Source organism: Gopherus evgoodei, chromosome 1 (assembly GCF_007399415.2).
Source record: "Gopherus evgoodei ecotype Sinaloan lineage chromosome 1, rGopEvg1_v1.p, whole genome shotgun sequence".
NCBI classification, from domain to species: domain Eukaryota; kingdom Metazoa; phylum Chordata; order Testudines; family Testudinidae; genus Gopherus; species Gopherus evgoodei.
The window spans coordinates 209,281,066-209,304,044 of record NC_044322.1 but is presented as its reverse complement, the minus strand read 5'-3'; the positions used below and the strand labels follow the sequence as shown (position 1 = coordinate 209,304,044).

Below are 22,979 nucleotides of genomic sequence, written 5' to 3'. Positions count from 1 at the left end.
CTCTTACTATTTAAACACAGGTGTGTGGGGGTTCCGGTAGCACAGCCATCACTGCCAAAACCAACACTGGAATCTGATGGTGAGGCAGTTTATTTTTTTTTCTTCTGTAAAGTGAAACTAGTGCTGGTGAAAGGTGTTGCATTGACAGCCCTGGAGACTGAAGCTCTCTGTCTCTGCCCTGCATAGCTATGGGGATACTTTCCCCCATGCTGCTCCACACCAATGGGCCTTATCCCTGAGTTGGAGGGAAAGAGGGGAATTCAGGCTCCATGGTCCATTCAGTCTGAGGCTGCCAACAGGAGGCCCATTTAGTGCCAATGCAATGAGATTGGTGCGGGTGGGGGATTCAGGTTGTGTTTGGAATAGTCACATATTGCAATTAAGAATCTGAAGGCAAGTTGGAACATTAACAGCTGAGTTTAATAGGAGGGCAGAGCCCCCTAGTGTAGATGCAGAATAAGCAAACAGTAGGAATTCTGCTGGCATAGCTACATCAGCTATCCAAACGTTAGCCATGCCAACAAAAGCATTCCTCTGTCACATAGCCGTGTCTACAGCGGAGGTTTTGCTGGCATAGTTATGTTGGTAAGGGGATGTCTACACAAAAAAGTTGTAACACTTTAGTTATACACTAGTATAGATAAAGTGGTACAACCCTCCTCATGTGAATGCAGTTATGCAGGTATAAATATGTTTCTGTTGGTATAACTATTCTTGCAGGGTGAGGGGAAGGCACCTTTACACTGGTACAACCTCATCCACATGAGGTCTTTTAATAGTATAAAGGGAGTAAAGAATCACACTCCTTCCAGAAATAGCTATACTGATACAAAAGCCATGGATTCTATTCCCTGCTCTGCCGCTGATTTGCTGTGTGATTCTGGGAGGATCACTTCCCCTCTGGATCTCAGATTCCTTATCTGTAAATGAGGGATAATAATCCCACCATTGCCATGTGCTTTGAAATCCTCAGTTGAAAGCAGTTCTATAAATGCAAAGCATTATTGACTGTATTTATGTACTGATACTATACATATATTTCAATACTAATATTCTACTGAGTCTCTTTCTTTTCTCATGCTCTCTGTTTACCTAAAAATAAATGCAAAATGCAGTGCTAATGGAGCATTAAGATTGGAAAGTTAAAGTCACTAAAAGTAAGGAAATGCAAAAATAAAAGTTCCAGCAGAGACATTAACTCAGTTGTGCTGCAATATATAATAATGGCTATTCCTTTTTTGTGGTATGAAGGCAGATTAATATATTACTGTTTATGTGATAAAATGTGTGCACTGGCTGTATAATGTGTCAAATAATGGGTGATAGAATGGAGGTAAATCAGGTGCTCTTCTTTACCCTCTCTTCTAATCTCAGAACAAAGAGGTATAAAATTAAATTAAAAAGCAAGCAAAAACTGACAAAGGGAATAATTAATTTGCATGTTGTGTATATATAACATGTGGAACTCACTGCCACAAGATTTCACGGAAGCCAAGAGCTTAGAAGGATTAGACATGGATAATATGAACATCCACAGTTGCATTAGCTAGGATTAAACAATTTAGAAGGAATATGGAGCCTTTTTTAAAAAAAAAATTGGTCAAAATCAAAATACATTTTGATTGACCCAAAACTGATTTTTTTTTTCAGATTTTCAGTTGACAGAACTTGAAATCTCAAATTTCTTGTGTTGTTTTGGGATGTGAATATTGTTCTATATCTAGGAATATTCATGGGATGGGAAAATCATTTAATTCCCAGCTTTAGTCAGGAGCCTGGTGGGAGGTAAGAAACCATGACCATGCATGGCTTTCATCAGAGGGATATTGATCAGGATAGAAGGGAGACATGATATATAACTGCTGTATGAGGAGTGTGACTTGGACAGGAATATGACATGGCACATGTTCATGGAATGAGTCTATGATAAAGGTACATAGTCCCATACCGTAGGGCCCCACCATCGGCATTCAGCGAGAATGGTGTTAATCACTTAAACTGGTCTTTTGTTTTGTTTTTGTCTAAGGGGAAGAGAAGCATCAATTTCTCTCTCCGTGTTATGTTTATAACTCAGTTTCCTTTCTGATTGATGCCTGGTTCCACACACTCCTCTTCTTCTCCATCTGGTTTCTATTGTAGTTTCAAATGAGGACAGTTTGGCTGTCTGGCAGAACAAGCGGGGGTTTGTGTGACACCAGCTGCCTCTTCCAGCTTCCAAGCCTCCAGCATGCTTTTAATTATAGAAACTCATGAGGACTGGGACATCTACCCCCATCTCTCTCTCTCTCTCTCTCTTTCTGTCTGTCTCTCTCTCATGCACACATGACACACACACACACACACACACACACACACACACACACACACACACACACACACACACACACACACACACACATTGCTGTAAAGTTCATATCCAAATCTGAACTTCCTCAGAACCCCAGAATGTTCAGATCCAAGATTTCCCATTGGCCTGTTATGGAGCTAGAATCCTGTTGTAAAGTTCACTTTTGGATCTGAACTTGCCCCCACTGCCCCATTAGACCCATTGTTTTGGTTCTGACTCATCTCTGAAATAGAAAAACAGCTAAACCAGAATGAAATGATCTCAGACTGGCACAGAATGAGGGTCAGCTGCCCACTATCACTCTCCCATTCCCTCCTTCTAATGCCCTAATCTGCTCGGTAGGAGATCAGCACTGCTAAGGGATTTCAGTGCTGCAGATTCTGCTGAAACAGAACATTTATTGTGCTCTAGTTTCACACAAATGCTGCATTTAGGGGCTTGCTTTGCAGGAAATTGATACAGTCCTTTCACCTCCAGGGACCTGAGGTCAAGTCTATAATTTCTGGCCACAAGAGAAATGAGTCCCATGTGAAAAATTTTTGACATCACAAAACCACCACTCAATTTGGCACGGCTGGGTATTTCTAGAATCCAAGGACTGGAATAAAAGGAAATCACGGTGCATGATGATTAAGGGGCACTGGCAGAGCTGTGTGGGGAGCCCAGCACTGGAATAGCAGGGGCTCTGTTTGTATATTGCCTGTTGTGACAGACTCAGACCAGTGGGGTACAGGCGTCTGGTAGAGGACAAATATACTGATCACTGAATGAGTAGTTTTCTGTTCCCTGAGTGTCCAGAGCAGGGGCTGCCCTAAAGTAATCAGGAACCTGCTAGAACCAATTAAGACAGACAGGCTGATTAGATCACCTGCAGCCAATCAAGGCAGGCTAATCTGGGCACCTGGGTTTAAAAAGGAGCTCACTCCAGTCAGACGAGGAGGAGCCAGAGAAGAGGAAGTGTGTGTGAGGAGTTGGGGGCAAGAGGCACAAGGAGCTGAGAGTGAGAGGCTGTGCTGCTGGAGGACTAAGGAGTACAAGTGTTATCAGACACCAGGAGGAAGGTCCTGTGTTGAGGATAAAGAAGGTGTTTGGAGGAGGCCATGGGGAAGTAGCCCAGGGAGTTGTAGCTGTCATGCAGCTGTTACAAGAGGCACTATAGACAGCTGCAGTACACAGGGCCCTGGGCTGGAACCCGGAGTAGAGGGCGGGCCCGGGTTCCCCCCAAACCTCCCAACTCCTGATCAGACACAGGAGGAGTTGATCCAGTCTGTGGGGGAAGATCACTGAGGTGAGCAAATCTGCCAATAAGAGCAGGTAGAGGAGGACCTTTGTCACAGCTGGTGTCAGGAGTGGGATTTGGTGTGCACAGCGCGGCAGAAGAAGAAAGGTGATTTAAAAAAAAAAAGGTAGAGGGTTTATTTTTTTTCACCGCAATGGATGACTTAGTACGGGCATTGATACAAGCTACAGTGGCCCTGCAAGAGGCTACCCGTGTCCAGGCAGCTGCCCAACAGGAGGCAGTGCGACTGCAGCAAGAGACTAATCGCCTGCTGATGGACCAGGCTTCTCAAGACCGGGCTATGTTGCGGGAACTGGTAAACCAGGTAAAGACCCTTACAGAACTGAACCGCGGCCATGATGGGACGCAGAACATACAGGCCAGCCATTGGCTGCAAAAATGACTTGGGAGGATGATGTAGAGGCATACCTTCTGGCCTTTGAGAGGACAGCCCTGCGGGAGGCCTGGCCTCGAGATCAGTGGTCTGGCATCCTTGCCCCATTCCTGTGTGGGGAGACCCAGAAGGCTTACTATGATCTGCCTGAAGAGGCTGCAGCAGACTTCCCCCAGCTGAAAGCAGAGATCCGGGCCAGATCTGGCGTAATAACCGCAGTGCGGGGCCCAACGGTATCACGAGTGGAGGTACCAGGAAAACAAAACCCTACGGTCCCAATTATATGACCTCATCCATCTAGCACAAAAGTGGTTGCGACCGGAGTCCAGAAGAGATACTAGAGGTTCTGGTCATCGACCGATACATGAGGGAACCACCCCCAGACCTTCATGCCTGGGTAAGCCAGAACGAACCCTCCACCTATGATGAGGTTGTTGCACTGGTAGAAAGGTCAAGGACGGCGAGGGAGCTGACCCAACCAGTTAAGGAAGAGGCACCCCGGGTTAAACTAGCAGCACCAAGTCCTAGAGCTCGGGTGACTGGGCCACCAGGAGGGCCCAGGTGGAAAAAGAGAGGGGCTGAAGGCCCACCAGAGGCCACAAAGAGTCAGAACATGGAGGGAGAAGAGGATCATGATGTTAGATTGCCCAAACCAAGAGACCAGGGAATCCCTAGGGCTCCATACAGATGTTATGCCTGCGGGGAGTGGGGACATATAGCTGCACAGTGTCCCAATGCTGAGGAGCCGATGCAGTGCAACCTGTGGAACTGGGCAGACCCATGCTCTCTAATCCACCTTGTGGGGGTCTCACTAACCCCACATATGTACACCAGACCAGTGAAACTAAATGGGGTAAAGACCACGGCACTGGTTGATTTGGGGAGTGCTATCACGCTTGTCTCGGGGAAACTCATCAAGTGTAGTCATCTGCTGTGGGCTAAGCATACAGGGATAACATGCGTCCATGGGACAGTTGGTTATTACCCCACCATCCCAGTAAAACTTGAGATTCAGGGGAACACTACTGAGGTAGCAGCAGGTGTAGTCTCTAAACTCCCATACCCAGTGCTCATAGGAAGGGACTTCCCAGGGTTTGGAAACCTACTCCTAGTAGGAGGATTGGAGGAAAAGGGGAACCCTGAAGTTAGTGAGGCATCCACAGTAGACTGTCAATCCCCAGTCTTCTCTGAAATATCCCCAGATTTATTTTCCATTCCCAGACAGGGTAGAAAGTCAAAAAGGGAAAGGAGGGCAGCTAAGGCCTTGGGAACCCGAATACTAACTCAAAGCCAGAGAGTCGCTCTCGTAGGTAGGCGGACCCGAGCAGCTGAAAAGGAGACCACCCAGGAGGGAGAAGCACCCAAGTCTGACCCCCACCCTAATGCTTCTGAACCAGTAGAGGCAACAGAGATGGCCCCTAGATCTTGGGCAGATTAGCCCCAGGAGAGGAAATTTTGGACGGAACCAGGCTGAAGACCCAAGGTACGACATTAGGAAGGAGGTGACTGAAATAGATGGGATCCCTGTGGAAGGGAAAACCCAGGGACCAGGACCCTACTTCATAATGAAGAAGAATCTCATATACCGGGTTGCACCAGTACAGGGGCAGAAGGTACAGCAGATCCTAGTACCTCAAAACCACCAGAACGCTGTATTAAGTCTTGCTCATAGTCATCTTTTTGAGGGACATTTGAGGGAAGAGAAGACCCTAGCACGAGTCCTATGATGGTTCTTCTGGCCCAGAGTACATGAAGAAGTGTGGAGGTACTGTGCATCCTGCCCAGAGTGTCAGCTGCACAGTCCCTGTCCCCACCTGAGGGCACCTTTAGTACCCCTTCCCAACATAGAAGTCCCCTTTGAGCGAATAGCCATGGACCTAGTGGGACTCCTGGAGAAGATGGCTCAGGGCCACCAATATATACTTGTTGTTTTGGACTATGCTGCTTGCTACCCAGAAGCTGTCCCCCTGCGAAACACAGCCTCTAAAACGATAGCCAAAGAGCTGGTGGGGATCTTTGCCTGAGTGGGGCTACCAAAGGAGATAGAGATATTAACAGACCAAGGAACCCCATTTATGTCAAAGCTAATGAAGGACTTTTGTACGCTGCTCCATATACATACCCTGAGAACTTCAGTCTATCATCCTCAGACTGATGGGTTGATAGAAAAGTTTTACCGAACCCTCAAGGCTATGATACGGAAGGTGATAAGTCGGGATGGGAAGGATTGGGACACCCTACTACCCTATCTTATGTTCGCTATCTAGGAGGTACCTCATGCCTCAACTGGGTTTTCCCCCTTCGAGTTATTATAAGGGTGTCACCCCTGTGGCATGCTAGATATCGCCAAAGAGATCTGGGAAGAGGAACCCAATGAGGGGAGAAATCTAAAAGAACATGTATTACAGATGCGAGACCGGATAGCCCGGGTCAACCCTATTGTACGGGAACATTTGGAAAAGGCACAGGAAGCCCAGAGAACTCATTACAATCACCAGGCAAAAGTCCGACAGTTCCAACCAGGGGATCGGTTGATGGTGTTGGTACCCACAGTAGAAAGAAAGCTTCTGGCCCAATGGCAGAGACCCTATGAGGTGGTTGAACCCGTGGGGGAAGTAACCTACAAGGTGCGGCAGCCAGAACGCCGAAAACAAGAACAGATTTATCACAACCTTCTGAAACCCTGGCATGCACAAGAGGCATGCATAACTGTCCAAAAAGACATAATCCAGGAAAACAAGCCTTGCAAACCGGTGAGAGTGTCTCCCTATTTAACACCAGACCAGAAGAATGAGGTGTCTGAGATGATCTTCCAGAACCAAGATGTGTTCTTGACAAAACCAGGTTGAACCACTGAGACATATCACCACATTGTCACGAACCCTGGGGCCAGAATAACAATGAGGCCCTATCGGGTGCCAGCGGCCAAAAGGGAGGAAATAAAAGCAGAAGTGAAAAAAATGCTGGAGTTGGTTACCATCGAAGAATCCCACAGTCAGTGGTCCAGCCCAATCATGCTGATGCGCAAACCTGATGGCACCACAAGGTTTTGCAACAACTTCCAGCGACTAAACGAAGTATCCCAGTTAGACTCATACCCCATACCTCGCATAGATGAGCTAGTGGACCGTCTGAGTAATGCCCGGTATTTGACTACTCTAGACTTGACAAAGGGGTACTGGCAGATTTCCCTTGCAGAAGATGCAAAGGAAAAGACTGCGTTCTCTACACCAGAGGGTCTTTTTCAATATACTGTCCTACTGTCCTCCCTTTTGGACTACATGGGTCCCCAGCTACTTTCCAGCGTCTCATGGACAAGGTATTACGCCCGCATAACAGTTATGCTGCTGCCTACTTGGATGATGTGGTCATTCATACCCCAGACTTGGAAACCCACCTAGAGAAGGTGGAGGCAGTCCTTGATACCTTCAGGCGAGCTGGCCTTACAGCAAATCCTGCCAAGTGCGCTGTAGGGTTTACAGAGGCCAAATATCTTGGCTACATAGTGGGAAAAGGTCTGGTAAATCCCCAAGTGAACAAGTTGGAGGCCATCCAAAATTGGCCCCAACCACGTCACAAGAAACAAGTCCGGGCATTCCTAGGTGTAGTGGGGTATTACCAACGATTTATCCCCCATTTTGCCACAAGGGCAAGCCCCCTGACAGACCTAGTGAAAGCCCATGGACCTGATCTGGTGAGATGGTCTGACGCAGCAGAGGAAGCATTCACAGACCTACGGACTGCCCTCTGCAGTAACCCCGCACTGATAGCCCCTGATTTCACCAAGGATAATTTATCCTGCAGAAAGATGGATCAGAAGTAAGCTTGGGGGCCGTTCTATCACAGATGGTCGGGGAGGAGGAACACCCAATTCTCTACCTCAGTAGGAAACTCCTTCCGAGGGAACAAAAATATGCAGTGGTGGAGAGAGAGTGCCTCGCTGTAAAATGGGCCATGGAAGCATTGCGCTACTACTTGCTCGGGCGCAGATTTGTCCTCGTGACCGACCATGCCCCTCTTCAATGGATGCAGCGGAACAAGAACACAAGGGTGACCAGGTGATTCTTATCCTTCCAACCTTTCCAGTTCCGTGTGCAACACAGAGCAGGGAGCCATCACGGCAATGCCGATGGCTTGTCACGTGTGCATTGTCTGGCTTCCCAAGCTGCCCAACCCCTTGGTGTTAAGCAGGGGGGAGGGTTATGTGACAGACCCAAACAAGTGGGGTACAGGAGTCTGGTAGAGGGCAAATATACTGGTCACTGCATGAGTAGTTCTCTGTTCCCTGAGTGACCAGAGCAGGGGCTGCACTAGAGTAATCAGGAACCTGCTAGAACCAATTAAGACAGACAGGCTGATTAGATCACCTGCAGCCAATCAAGACAGGCTAATCACGGCACCTGGGTTTAAAAAGGAGCTTATTGGCAGATTTGCTCATCTCAGTGATCTTCCCCCACAGTCTGGATCAACTCCTCCTGTGTCTGATCAGGAGTTGGGAGGTTTGAGGGGAACCTCCAGTCAGGCGAGGAGGAGCCAGAGAAGAGGAAGTGTGTGTGAGGAGTTGGGGGCAAGAGGCACAAGGAGCTGAGAGTGAGAAGGTGTGCTGCTTGAGGACTAAGGAGTACAAGCATTATCAGACACCAGGAGGAAGGTCCTGTGGTGAGGATAAAGAAGGTGTTTGGAGGAGGCCATGGGGAAGTAGCCCAGGGAGTTGTAGCTGTCATGCAGCTGTTACAAGAGGCACTATAGACAGCTGCAATACACAGGGCCCTGTGCTGGAACCTGGAGTAGAGGGTGGGCCCGGGTTCCCCTCAAACTCCCAACTCCTGATCAGACACAGGAGGAGTTGATCCAGATTGTGGGGGAAGATCACTGAGATGAGCAAATCTGCCAATAAGCGCAGGACCCACCAAGGTAGAGGAGGATCTTTGTCACACTGTTTATGCCATGTTAGGCTGTCTCTGTAGTTATCTGCCTCTCACTTCCATGAATGCTAAATTCACACAAATGTTTAAACTCGGTAAAAGTATAGAAGAGGTTTGCTGCTGACCTGTATTCCCTCAGGTCCCTTCTGTTGCTTGCCTGTGGATTGGGCTAGCCTCCCTCAATTGGTGCATAACAGGGTAGATTTGATTTAAATCAAATTGATTTAAATCACTAGTCAGGAAGACTCGATTTAATCATGGATTTCTACATAAAAGTAAATCTACATAAAAGTGCATTCTTGTTGGTTGTTATAACCTTAATACATATTCTTCACAACTCAGAAATAGATGTAGCTTTCATTTTTAGAAGGTACACACTATACGTTTTTAAGAGATTTATTCTGAAAACCTTTCAGGTTAGTTTTACAGCTATATCAGAAAATGAATGATTGTTTGGTTATTTCATTTACCAAAGATTATTGAAGCAGATACTTATGAAGTCATTGGGAGATGAACTATCTCCATTTCAACAGGTTAATCATTAATATTTGGACGATTTTCTTGCCATGCTGTATTAGGAGGAGAACATCACCAGACGGACTTTTAAATTGTTTTATTTAACTAAAACAACAACATTATATAGTCTGGATTTTTTTCTTCAGCAGCAAACATATAATATTTAAAAAAAAACAAGCATATGAATTTTTTAATTTAGTTAAACATTCAAGTTTTTTTTAAATCAGGGTTTGTTTTTGTTAAAATTGTTTTTAATTAAAATAGTTAAATGAAATATTTAAAAAACAAAAATTAAATTGACTGTCATCTAGGTCAGCATGAGGAACTTAAAATATTGGCTTCTACAGATAATGCAATGGTTTTCACCTTCATTTTCCTGTTTGTTCATATTTTGGAAAAGAAAAGCAAGCTTTCCTGCCTTTTCCGGTCCCAAACGATTTCTCAGTTTGGAATGAATTAGTTCAAAAGAAGAAAATATTCTTTCTACACTGACAGAAGAAGCTACTGAATAAGGAAAAGTTATTTACTTGTTCCCGTAATGTAACAACTATGGGCCACCAAATGAATTTAATGGGCAACAGGTTTAAAACAAATAAAAGGAAGTTCTTCTTCAAACAGCGCACAGTCAATCTGTGGAACTCCTTGCCTGAGGAGGTTGTGAAGGCTAGAACTATAACAGCATTTAAAAGAGAGCTAGATAAATTTATGGAGGTTAAGTCCATTAATGGCTATTAGCCAGGATGGGTAAGGAATGGTGTCCCTAGCCTCTGTTTGTCAGAGGGTGGAGATGAATGGCAGGAGAGAGATCACTTGATCATTACTTGTTAGGTTCACTCCCTCTAGGGCACCTGGCATTGGCCACTGTTGGTAGACAAGATACTGGGCTGGATGGACCTTTGGTCTGACCCAATATGGCCGTTCTTATGTTCTTATGTACTGCTGTTAAAAGTGAGATTATCACTTCAACAGTCTCTGAATCCAAGTGCTTAAGTGACTTCTACCAGTTCACTGGAGTGAATTTCTTTAAAACATCATCAGCAAACATATTTCTTGAATGGTTCACCCTTAGCTTTGAAGTTTATTATAATTTGCATTACGGATTGCTGGATGTCCATGTCATAGCCACCTCCTCCTCTTCAGCAATTAAGGTTTGACCCTGGTACCGAGTATTGAGAATATTTGCAAGAAAATGAGCTGGAGATAGTGCTTGTCTTATTCGGTTTTTTTAATGCTTATATTTTAATTTTATCATTGCATATTTCTCTTTTTAAGATCTCACTGTTCCTTCCAAATTTTAACAGCATCAGCAATAAAACAGCTATTTCCCTGTATTTTGTTCAAGGCTACAGAAATAGGCTTCAGGGTACTCAGCATGTGTTCAGTAGTTCTCTTAAACCCAATGTTAAGAACTTTGGCTGTGACAGAGCCATCTATTTTTCACTATTTTGTTCACAAACTGTCATCAGATTAGGCCAGTTCTTGATATAGTGCTCAAAACAGTCCACTACTGAGTTCCATGGCACGTCTTGTGGGAGAGTTAGCTTGGCTTCTCCCACTTTTTTCCGAGCAGCTGTTGCAAAGTGGCTGTTATAGAAGTATTTTGCAATTTCAACAAGATTAGCCTTTATTTCTGGAACACTGAAGTTTTCGCAAGGAGGTGCATCAAATGAGCGCTGCAACCATATGTTATTAGCTTGAGACTCTCTTCACTCTCTTCTAAATCATTTCTTCTCATCCTGGATACATTTGCAGTATTGTCTGTGACCAAGCTGCATACTAGACATTTGAATTTTTTTTCACAGTTTGTTATAGCTGTTATTGCTACTTCTTATAGGTATTCTGCTGTGTGTGCATTTCCTGATCTATCAATTGTTTCTGTAAGGAAGACATTCCCTTCTTCTGTTGTCACACAAGCACATACAACAGGATCATTGTGAACATTGCTCCACCCATCAAGACTCAGGTTAACAATTTTAACCCTCTAGACCTTTTGCACACTACTCAATTTCTCTTACACTTTATCCAGCAATTTGACTGCAACATCTGCTCTGTTGGGTGGACTGTATCCTGGTCTTAATGACTGAACCATGTTAATGAAGTGTGGGTTCTCAATCATACAGAAAGGAGAGTTTGTTGCATAAACAAACTGGGCAATTTTTTCATCAGTTACCTCTTTTTGTAATCTCCTGGTTCTTATCACAAACTTATCTATGGTTATTTCTGGATGATGGAGATTTTTTTTTCTTTTTGATAAATATTCTGTGGCTGTGTGACATACATGATCTGACTGAAACACTATAATTGGCAGATAACTCTGAAACTATAGAAAATGATGGTGATCTTGAAGGTGGATAGTCTTCAGAATCCTATATGTTGAGGATGGATTCTCCTAAACAAAATCAGTCAATGCAGTAATTTAATTATTATTGTGATACTGCTCATTTAGTATTACTCATTGCATTAACTGACACTCAGTATTACTTTAAAGGTGAAATTGTAAAAGGAAGATCTGCCTATTTCAGCTATTTATTTTTTATCACAACTGCATCTAAAATGATAGGACCATAGAGTAACAACTATATTTTTTGCTCAGACATGAGAATTCAAGAATAGTCCAGAAAGAAGACAGGCAGTCTTTAAGAAAGAAGTATGAAATAAAAAAAGTTTACCAACCTGAAGATCCTGCATGTTCAGACCTGTTCCTTTCATCATCTTCAACGCAGCTTCCTCCTGAGAAGGAACACTTCTCATGATGTTGTTTCATTCGGGCAGCCAGGGCTTGCAATCCTTTGTTGCACTGTTTGAATTTTGCATGCATGCCTGTCTTACCCATGAGTAGAGGAACTTCATTAAAATATTCCCAAACTAGGTCTCTTTTACGGCCTGCTGCCATTATAGGTTTTCCCTTTTAGTGAAAGAATGGTATGGTAGATCTCAAGTCAATGAAGGCTACACTCAGAAGGACCTCAAGACTTCTGGAATATGCCTCATTGCGTTAGGCACACACAGTCACTGTCAGAGAGAGCTAACAGTCTAAACAGGCAAGGGTGATTGGGGGAGGGGAGAATTCTATTTAGCTTGTCTTTCCAGCTAATCATTCATATTATGCTCCTCATCACAGTGTCTGAGTGCCTAACCATGTTACAGATAAGCAGCTATCGGTTGTAGTCAGAGATGGAAATGTTTCTCTCTCTCTCTCTCCTCTCCAGGGGCATGTCTCAAAAGAACATTTGGCTTTTCAGGAAAGAGGTGGGAGAAATTTTCTTCTTTCCTCTCCTCCCATCAGTGTTCTTCCATGTGATTTATTAGTGTAGTTGCCATTGCTGGGAGGAGGATGCTGTTACTGTGAAAGGATGAGTCTCACATTTCATCTTGAAGGCAGTGACATCATGGAAGAACCATAGATTCATAGTTTTGAAGGCCAGAAGGGATGTGTCTGACTATCTAGTGTGACTTCCTGCATGGCACGGGTCATAAACTTTACAGAAATAATTTCTGTTTGAACTAGAATAATTCCTGTTTGAATTAATCCTTCAGGATGGAGTTGTGCTGCTGAGAAAGTTCTGTCTCTTGCTTTGCATCTTGCCTGTTTTGTAGACAGTTTCATGGTTTCTAATGAGCACAGCTATTATGACAGGTAAAGGCTACAGAGACAGAAGTCACATCTCTGGGTTAGTCCTGACTCTTGTGGTTCTTAAATCAGCACAAGGTCCTTGAGTTTGATCCGGTATTGGATAGTGAGACAGTACAGTGAGCCCTGTGCTCTAAAGACACAAGACAAATTCTCCTCTCTGTTACTTTAGTGCAACAACTTTGAAATTTCCAGAGAGGAGAGTTATTTAATTTGGATCATGTGACTTTGAGAGTACTTGCTGGCAGATATATGAGATCTATGCATTGCTGGGGTTCATAGAATATCAGGGTTGGAAGGAACTTTAGGAGGTCATCTAATAAACCCCCTGCTCAAAGCAGGACCAATCCCCAAACAGACTTTTGCCCCAGATCTCTAAATGGCCCCCTCAAGGAGAGAACTCACAACCCTGGGTTTAGCAGGCCAATGCTCCGACCACTGAGTTATCCCTCCCCCCGTTTGTGTGTGTTTGTATGGAAGCAAGCAGAGAGCAAAAGGGATGTGCAAAGAGGGCCTTCCCAAGCTAAGGCACGGGAGACTAACGGTCAAGAATTCCCAAAATGACTGTAGTGGGTGCTGCAATGAATCACCATTGGGATCATTGATGTAATCACCCAGGCGAAACTCCACATAGAAATAATTCTATAGGGAGGGCTTCCTAGCTGAGTGCTGTAGAGACAGTTCTGACACAGCTTTAACCTGTTGATTATCAAGCCATGTCACATAGTCTTTCTGTACCCTGGCTTTTGACAAGGGAGTAGCTTAGGGAGACTGTAGGTAGGCTAAGGAGGGATGGGATGGGATCTGTGAAACACGGCAGAGGGAGGGGTGACAAGTCGTCATGCTCTCTTATTGGTTTAATTTGCACGACTTGCTCATTTGCTGCTGAAATGATGGGTGCCATTTTTACACTGCCAAATGAACACACATGAAAGGAGATGCCCGTGAGCACCCAGTACATATATAGCTTGGGATAATTCTGTTCCAGCATGTTCACAACCTTTCATAACACTCAACATTTGGCCTGAAGTTTTTCATACTTGGTGCCTTCCCCAAAGGTGTATTAGATTATGAGGAGGAGGAGGAGAGTTTGAGGAAAACCCTTTTCTTCCCCCATTTTTGAGTTATGAAAAATTGATTAAAATTAATATTTCTCATTGCAAAAATGGTCAAACAAACATATCTAACCACATTAGGCCAGTGCAGTTCAGAGGTGTGGGGAGCCACCAGGGTTGTTGTTAGTCACCTTTGGGGCAATTTGATCCTCAGGTTGCTGGTCTTGCAGAGCAACTTTGAACAGCCTTAAGGGGCCATTCCTGCAGCTAGGGATTGCTAGAGTGTAACAGTGCTCTGGCCATGCTTCCTTTCTCTTGGCCCTATCTTTTACACTGTGGGTGGGCTCCGGGGGTCAGTAACAGAGGTGGCATAAAGCTGGCTCAACACCACCCGAAGATTCCGTTCTGCTGAGGAAACCGCAGTGAGCCACTTAGCCAGGAGCACCAAATCATAGAAATGGGGGGCTGGAAGGGACCTCAAGAGCTCTTCTTGTCCAGCCCCCTGCACTGAGGAAGGACCATGTAAATCTGGACCATCCCTGACAAGTGTTTGTCCAACCTATACTGAAAAACCTCCAGTGACAGGGATTCTACAACCTCCCTGAGAAACCTATTCCAGTGCTTAACTACCCTCATAGTTAGAAAGTTTTTCTTAATATCTGACCTAAATCTCACTTGCCACAGATTAAGCCCATTACTTCTTGTCCTACCTTCAGTGGCCATAGAGAACAGTTGATCACCATCCTCTCTATAAAAGCCCTTACCATATTTGAAGTACTGTTATCAGGCTTTCCATCAGCCTTCTTTTCTCAAGACTAAATATGCCCTGTTTTATTAACCTTTCCTCATAGGTCAGGTTTTCTAACCCTTGTATCATTTTTGTTGCTCTTCTCTGGACTACCTCCAATTTGCAAACATCTTTCCTAAAGTGCGGCACCCAGAACCGGACACAGTGCTTCAGCTGAGGTCTCACCAGGCCGAGTAGACTGGGGACAATTACCTCCCATGTTTTATGTATGACACTCCTGTTAATACACCCCAGAATGATATTAGCTTTTTCAGCAACTGCCTCATGTTGTTGACTCGTATTCAATTTGTGATCCACTATAACCTCTTTTCAGTAGCTATGCATGTGATTTTTTTTCTTCCTGAGTGTGTAGTATTTTGCACTTATCTTTATTGAATTTCATCTTGTTGATTTCAGACCAATTCTCCAATTTGTCAAGGTCACTTTGAATTCTAATCATGTCCTCCAAAGTGCTTGAAACCATTCCTACTTTGGTGTCTTCTCTGAATTTTATAAGCATACTTTCCAGTCCATTATGCAAGTCATTAATGAAAATATTGAATAGCACCAGATCAAGGACAGACCCCTGCAGTACCTTGGTATATATATCCCCCCACTTTGACAGAAAACCATTGATAACTACTCTTTGAATATGGTCTTTAAAACCATTTTGCATCTATTTTATAGTAATTTCATTTAGACCACATTTCCCTAGCTGGTTTATGAGAATGTCACGTGGGACAGTGTCAAAAGCCTTACTAAAATCAAGATATATCACATCTACAGCTTTCCCCATCCAACAGGACAATAACACTGACAAAGAAGGGAATTAGGTTTGTTTGCCATGATTTGTTCTTGACAAATCCATGTTGGCTATTCCTTATAACTGTTGTCCTCTAGGAGTTTAGTAGTTTGTTCCAGTATCTTTCCAAGTATCGAAGTTAGGCTGTTTGATCCATAATTCTCCAATTCTTTTTTTCTCTTTTTAAGGACAGGTACTATGTTTCCCCTTCTCCAGTCTTGTGGGACCTCACCTGTTCTCCATTTCTCAGAGATAATCATTAATGATTGTGAGATTGTTTCAGCTAGTTTCTTCAGTACCCTAGGGTGTATTTCATCAGGCCCTGGTGACTTTAATACATCTAAATTATCTAAACATTGTTTAACCTGTTCTTTTTCTGTTTTGGTTGCATTTCTTCCTAATGGTTGTTAATATTAATTATGTTGAGTATCTGGTCACCATTAACCTTTTTAGTGAAGATTGAAGTAAAATAGGCATTAAACACCTCATCCTTCTTGATATCATCAGTTATTAGCTCCGCTTCCCTTCTAAGGAGAGTACCTATACTTTCCTTCATCTTTTCTTGCTCTTAAATTATTTAAAGAACCAGTTCTTATTGCCTTTTATGTCCCTTGTTATGTATAACTCATTTTTGCCTTAGCCTTTCTGGTGTTGTCCCTACATGCTTGAGCTATTCTTTTGTTCTCACCCTTAGCAATTTGTTCATGTTTCCATTTCTTATAGGATTCCTTTTTGATTTTCAGGTCATTAAAGAGCTCCTGAGGGAGCCATGCTGCCTTCTCACTATTCTTCCTATCTTTCCTCTGCACTGGGATAGTTTGCTGTTGCACCTTTAATACTGGCTCTTTGAGAAACTGCCAGCTCTCCTTGAACTCCTTGTTTCCTCAGATTTTCTTTGCATGGCTCCATGCCTACCAGTTCTCTGAGTCTGTTACAGTCTGCTTGTTTGAAGTCCATTGTCCTTATTCTGCTGCTGTTGCTCCTTTCTTTCCTTAGAATCATGAAATCTATCATTTCATGGCTACTTTCATCCAAATTGCCTTCCATCTTCAGATTCCCTACCAACTTCTCCCTGCTGGTTAGAATCAAGTCTAAAATATCTGTCTCCCTGGTTAACTCCACCGCTTTCTGAAACAAAAAGTTGTCCCCAATACATCTGGCCCATTGTGTTCTGAATGGGAATACAGTGACAGTGACTGAAGTTTGAAACTGATCCTTGATATGGGCAGAGACCTCACTAAGGACTGGTGCCTTGGCTTGGCTTGCAAGGACAGGCATGAAAATATTATAAAAGTTTGAACAATCACTTCTGACTGACCTCACGGCATCTGCTAAGACTTTTAGTGGAGTACAAAGATGTCCACTCCTCTTATGACATCTCCACACATTCTGTCTTGCTGACCTGAGCAGGATCCTATTGCTGGGAGAGAGTGGACATGAGGGGACATGTAAGTGTCATGCTACATTAAGTAGCAAAACCCTCCAGGAAAAAAACAAAAACCTTTCCCTTAATGGCCAGGACAAGAAAAAATGGCACTGGTGGGTTGGTGTAGGAAATGGATCCAATAACCGCTTCCCGTCCCTCCCCAATGCATTGCTCCATGTTATAGCCCCAGTGGTGCTGTGCCGCATGTCACATAAGAGGTACAGCCCCCCGGGAAGGCTCCCACTTGCCTTCTCCATTGTGCAATGGAACTGCACCAGTTATGCTACATTCAGACCCTCCTTGATCTGCTGGACTTGGGTCCTAAAAGTCAAAATCCCGGCTGGTATGACCTTACTGCTGCAAATTATTACCACTAGAACCCAGGAAAGGTTCAGCCTTTAGCCTCGCTTCATGACACTGCAGCAATGGCTATGCCTGCTTTTCTGGTTAAATGTATAGCTTAATCTATTACTGTTTGTCCTACAGAGTGTATGGGACACACAATGTGGCCGAGTTAATGCTGCTGTGAGGAACCTTAACGTCTGTATTTCCTGACTGTCTTGGGATTATAACTGTGCAGCCTTCACACTGCATTAATGTAGTGATTTGCATTTAATAGGAAAAGACTCTGCCAGCGGAGTGTGCTGGGGACAGAAGGGGATTGGATCTGAACCAAAAGGATGACTGGCTCCTATACATGTGTAATGAGAGAAAGCAAAACCTCAGATTGAAACACACTTAAACTCCAGATCTGGATATGAATTTAGTGGTTTGGGCTCTTTTCTAAATCTTAGCTGGTATAAATTGGTGGAGCTCTTTTGAAGCCCATGGAGCTATGTCGATTTGAGGATCTGGCCTATATTTCTTTCTAATCTGATCTCTCTAGGTATTTCTAAGCCCTAGTCACTGGGCACTAGTCTCACACACAAGAGTAGATGCTTCTCTGATTTTTATCCAAATTAATTAGACCGATTGGCACAACTGCTTTCAACTACCTGAAAGGGGGTTCCAAAGAGGATGGATCTAGACTGTACTCAGCAGTACCAGATGACAGAACAAGGAGTAATGGTCTCAAGTTGCATTTGGGAAGGTTTAGGTTGAATATTAAGAAAAACTTTTTCACTAGGAGGGTGGTGAAGCACTGGAATGGGTTACCTAGGGAGGTGGTGGAATCTTCTTCCTTAGAGGTTTTTTAAGGTCAGACTTGACAAAGCCCTGGCTGGGATGATTTAGTTGCGGACTGGTTCTGCTTTGAGCAAGGGGATTGGACTAGATGAGCTCCTGAGGTCCCTTCCAGCTCTGATATTCTATGAACACAGGTAGGCTGGAGATCTCATGAGAACAGCTTGCTTGGAGGATTCCTGGTACTTCATGTTCCCAGTTACGATTGAATCACTTTCCCCTCTGGAAAAAGCCTTTTTTTGCATTTCAAGGTATGGCTAGAGCAGCCTTTGTGATTACAGGCCGTTATTGTCAGAGCAGATGATGGCTATGGCTGCTGCAGAACTGTCGTGTGACCTGCTGTCTAGCTCTGTAAATCAATTTGTGGCCACTTAAAGGATTTTATTTTGCTATTCTTGATCTCACCCATTACAATATCCTTTCCTGGTCACTGCAGAGAGGCTCTGCCATCGTTTAATGAGATTGTCTTCTTGAGGACCCTCATGAAAGATCTTCTCTCTGCCTAGTCACTGCTGACCTCATCTTCCTTTCCTTTATTAGTCCCTTACGTGCTGAGGAGCTGTGCCAAGTTCATTGAGACCCACGGCATTGTGGATGGAATCTACCGGCTCTCTGGAGTGACATCCAACATACAGAAGCTGAGGTAAGGGCAGGGATCTGACTGCAAAGTGGGAGTTCAGTGACATTGCTCAGTACCATTGTGTGGGGCTAGTCGAGGCATAGACTTGTTGAATGTGGTTTCTCGGTGGTGTAATGAGGGCAGCATATCCCAACCCTGGTACAGAGGAGACCAGGTTTAGAGACAACCTTAGTTCCTAACACTGGTAAAGACCAAACACACTACTTTACGGAGACTAATTTTTGTCCCCCCAAAAGCACCTCCCTCTGGATCCATTAACAGAGTACCTTAGGGGCAGCCCAGGAGTATCTAACCTCAGGAGAGGATAGTCGCTGTATGTCAGTTTTAGGACCCATAAGTGGAGCTTTGTGAGGGAAACCAGAGATGAATGAATCTGGAGTCTGAGCTTCAGGAGAGGATCTGGGCCAGGTTGCAGGTAAAAGAGGCAGATCTCTGCTTTCCATTCTATAACATTTCTCTTTTCCCTCTGTCTGTGACAGATAACTAGGCATGGACTGTTTCCAGCTCCTGTTCTTCCAGGCTGTTATGTCCCTGTCTGTGTTGTTTCAGGCAGGAGTTTAGCTCTGATCAATGTCCAGACCTGACAAGGGAAGTTTACCTTCAGGACATTCACTGTGTGGGGTCACTCTGCAAGCTGTACTTCAGGGAGCTGCCAAACCCCCTCCTCACTTATGAGCTCTACAAGAAATTTACGGTGAGCCTTTTATTCTTGTTCACAGCCCGGCATGCACATGTGTTTTGGTAAAGGTAGTTGTTTGTGTTTTAGTCTCACTCTGATGACCCTGTGTCAGAGTTGTGTGTGTGTGGCACACTTGTTCTGTCTCTTCATTTTGTCTGTTGCTGTCTCTCTCTCTCACTTTGTTTCTCTCTGTCCCTTCCTTGTTTCCCTCATTCTTTCTCTTCGCTATTTCCATCCCTCTATCCTTGTGTTACACTGTCTCCTTCTCTTCCATATCTCCCTCTCTCGTTCTGTTTTTTATCATTCTTTCCCTTACTCACTTTTCTTTCCCTTTTTCTCTTTGTCTCACTGAACCTTTCCTTCCTTCCTTCCTCCCTCCCTCCACTCCCTCCCTAATTCTGTTTCTTTCCTCCATTGCTGTCCTTTGCTTGTAATTTTTATAACATGTGAATACACAGGGCCTGATTGTCTGATGCACTGTGCAGTCATTTACACCTGTTCACAGTGAGTGCACAGTGGGTGTAAAATACTACTTCTTGCTGATGTGCTAGTGTTTTTCACTCCATTTGCATTGAGGTAAATTGTGACACAAGGTAGAGGGCAATGGAAAATCAGGCCATAATGAGCATGTCCTGGATACAAAGAGCAGGTGAAAGTGGAAACTGTTCAAGCAGAAATCTGTAACCTCATTTAAAGTAATAATTCCATTTTGCAACATGAATATAGTTTATGTGTGGATACAAGTAGGAGTCTGGGAGCAGACTGCTGGGGGCAGAAAAAAAGACTGTAACCCTTGCTGCTGAGCCTCCTTAAGTCTGTCCTGGGGACCATAGCTGGACTTCTAAAAGGGCTGGACAATTTGATGACAAATAATATTTTATTATTAGCAGTGCAGATAGGAACACCTGTAGTTAAGGTTACCTGATGCTTTCCACTATAAACTCCTGCATTCATTTGGTTATGACTTTGCCAATCTTTAACCATTTTGGCTGAAATTTTTCATACTGTCTGTCTGTCTGTCTCTCATATTGAATGTTTTTGGAAAGTTTCAGCTAAAACAGTTCAGCCATTTCTCAGAATGATATTAGGGAAAAATGCATCATATTGCCCATGTTCGAAGATTCATACAACTGTTTCGTTGAGAAGCTCTGATGTCCTTCTTTAGATCTGAAGCAGGGACTAGAAAATTGACAGAGGGATCACCCTGGTGTCAGGAAGGTTAGATACCATGGTGATGAGCATGGTATATAAATTTATATAGAACAGAATAGCCTTTTGTTTTCCCCTTGAAAATATGCGCAAGTTGGCCGAGTTTTAAGTCTCTGAACAATCTCAGTTTGCACTTGCTCACTAGAGACTTGTTAGAGTTTGGCAGCTAAATTCTCCAAAGGTTCCATCTATATTTAGCATGCTCCAACTAAGGGGTGCAGGGGCTGAACAGGACTTTCCCTGCAATTACTGCTCCTGGCTGCCCAGGGACAACTATCATGCCCAACATAGGAACTGAGAGCAGGAAGATGGTCTCTCTTGTGTTTTCACTGCTGGGCCCAGGCAGAAGGACAAGAAGGAGGAAAAAGCTGATGGGAATGCAAAGAGGTGAGGAGCCGGTTCTGGGGGGTAGTGAGGGAGGGGACTGGGATAAGGAGTAGAGGGGATGAAGGACTGCGATGATTAAGATTTGGCAAAGTCAAAAGCAACTGAAAACAGGTTCTTATTACAGCTGTGTGAAATTGTTCAGCCAAAACCTGTTTTTGGCAAAAAATGCAAGATTGGGTGACATTGGAACGGTTTGTGAATTCGTGTTGGTTTTGCCAATTTTTTTGGGTAAAATAATTTTTAAAAATCCAAACATGAAAATGTTTCATTATGACTTTTTTTTAAAGGAAATGTTTCATTTTTTCAGCACTAATAACTTTTTGTTTGGAAATTTCCTTCACATTAATTTTTTTAGAATTAAAATGTGAAAAAACACTCAAAATCAAAATGAAACATTTTGTTTCAGGTCAAATGAAATGTTTTGTTTGACCCAAAACAATTTTTTTTCAACACTTTGATCCGCTGAACATTTTGAAAAATGTTGGCTTGAGGTTGACCTGAAACAATTAAAAAAAAAAAAAAAGTCAGAGTTGCAAGCACACGGAAAAATCATTATTCATAGAGCTCTAGTTCTTATAATGGGAATTGTTGGGCAGCCTTAACTATAGACATTGCTACTTACAGTGGGTAACCGATTTGGCTAGAAATACTAACAGAAGCCAAGAAAAAGAAACTATTCCCCAGAGTCTGGCGAAAACCACCAGAAGGGGAGTCTGGTTGAATGTAGGATGGGTGCCCCAGTGTCTAGACAGCAGTGTGCGGGTGGGAGGCAGGGATGCCTGCTAATCCTACCCTGTCTGCCTCACTCAGCACTGTGTCTGAGGAAGGATAGGCACAGCTTTGAGTCACCACAGTGATTCAGCCATTAGTGTCTCAGGATAGGGAAATTCTTAATGACTAGAGAGGGATTAGCCTTTCGGCTTCAACCGTATCAAGTTTATATATATCATGACCCTGCCATGGCATTGCTGCATATTTATCTTTGCAGTATGACACTCCCTCCTGCTCTGGTCCTTCACCAGCTCATAATCCAGTTCTGATTGAGTTGGTGACTCTGGCACTGGCAGACTCATTCTAACACTAGTGTAAAGGGACTGATTGCTTCATCAAACCAATTCAATAACAGAAGGCCACACACCTTCTTCCTCCCTCAGTTTTACTCCATTTGCTAGCCAGAGGCTACCAGCTGAGCACACCCAGTGTGGTCACTGGAGTAGAAGGGTAATAGATCACGTGTATCCTTGACTGTGCATCTGAAACACCCTGTCTCCTTCTAATTTTTTCTTCCCATTCCCAAGGTGAAACAATCAGTAATTAATGCTAAATTTGAAAAAAAAAGACATTAAATAAAAGCAATTGGTTTTTCTTGGGATTCTGTATCCTCTGCTTCTTGCTGTTCTGAATCTATAATTCCACATGTTGAAGATGATCCCCCCTGGTTTTGTAAGACATGCCATGGGTTTCTAGCTCAGTTGGCTGAGAAGTAAGGCTGTTGGGTCTGAGTCAGTCATGACATCACACAAATCAGCATTTGCTTGCTGTCTGTTTCAGCTTCCTTTCCTAGAATCTAGAAATGAAATGTATGAGCCAAAATCTGCACAGATTTACAGCCATGCAGCCTAGCTGATATCTGATGTTTCAGATTTGCATCCAAATGTTTGGATGCTTCTCCTGATCCATCTTTGGTCAGAAACAATGGCCTGGAAATCCCACACGAGAA

At 43.8% G+C, this 22,979-nt stretch overlaps 1 protein-coding gene across 4 annotated transcripts in view; it reads left to right on the top strand.

Moving 5' to 3' along the window:
* ARHGAP31 (Rho GTPase activating protein 31) overlaps positions 1–22,979 on the top strand; it is a 91,804-nt gene that overhangs the window by 47,008 nt on the left and 21,817 nt on the right. For 3 of the 4 annotated variants that reach the window (XM_030533506.1, XM_030533497.1, XM_030533489.1), the window contains exons 2-3: positions 18,885–18,987; positions 19,534–19,678. In XM_030533506.1, coding sequence (XP_030389366.1) covers positions 18,885–18,987; positions 19,534–19,678 — 248 coding nt within the window. Of the gene's footprint in view, positions 1–18,884; positions 18,988–19,533; positions 19,679–22,979 lie in introns of those variants that run through there. The other variant, XM_030533515.1, reaches the window with a different exon arrangement.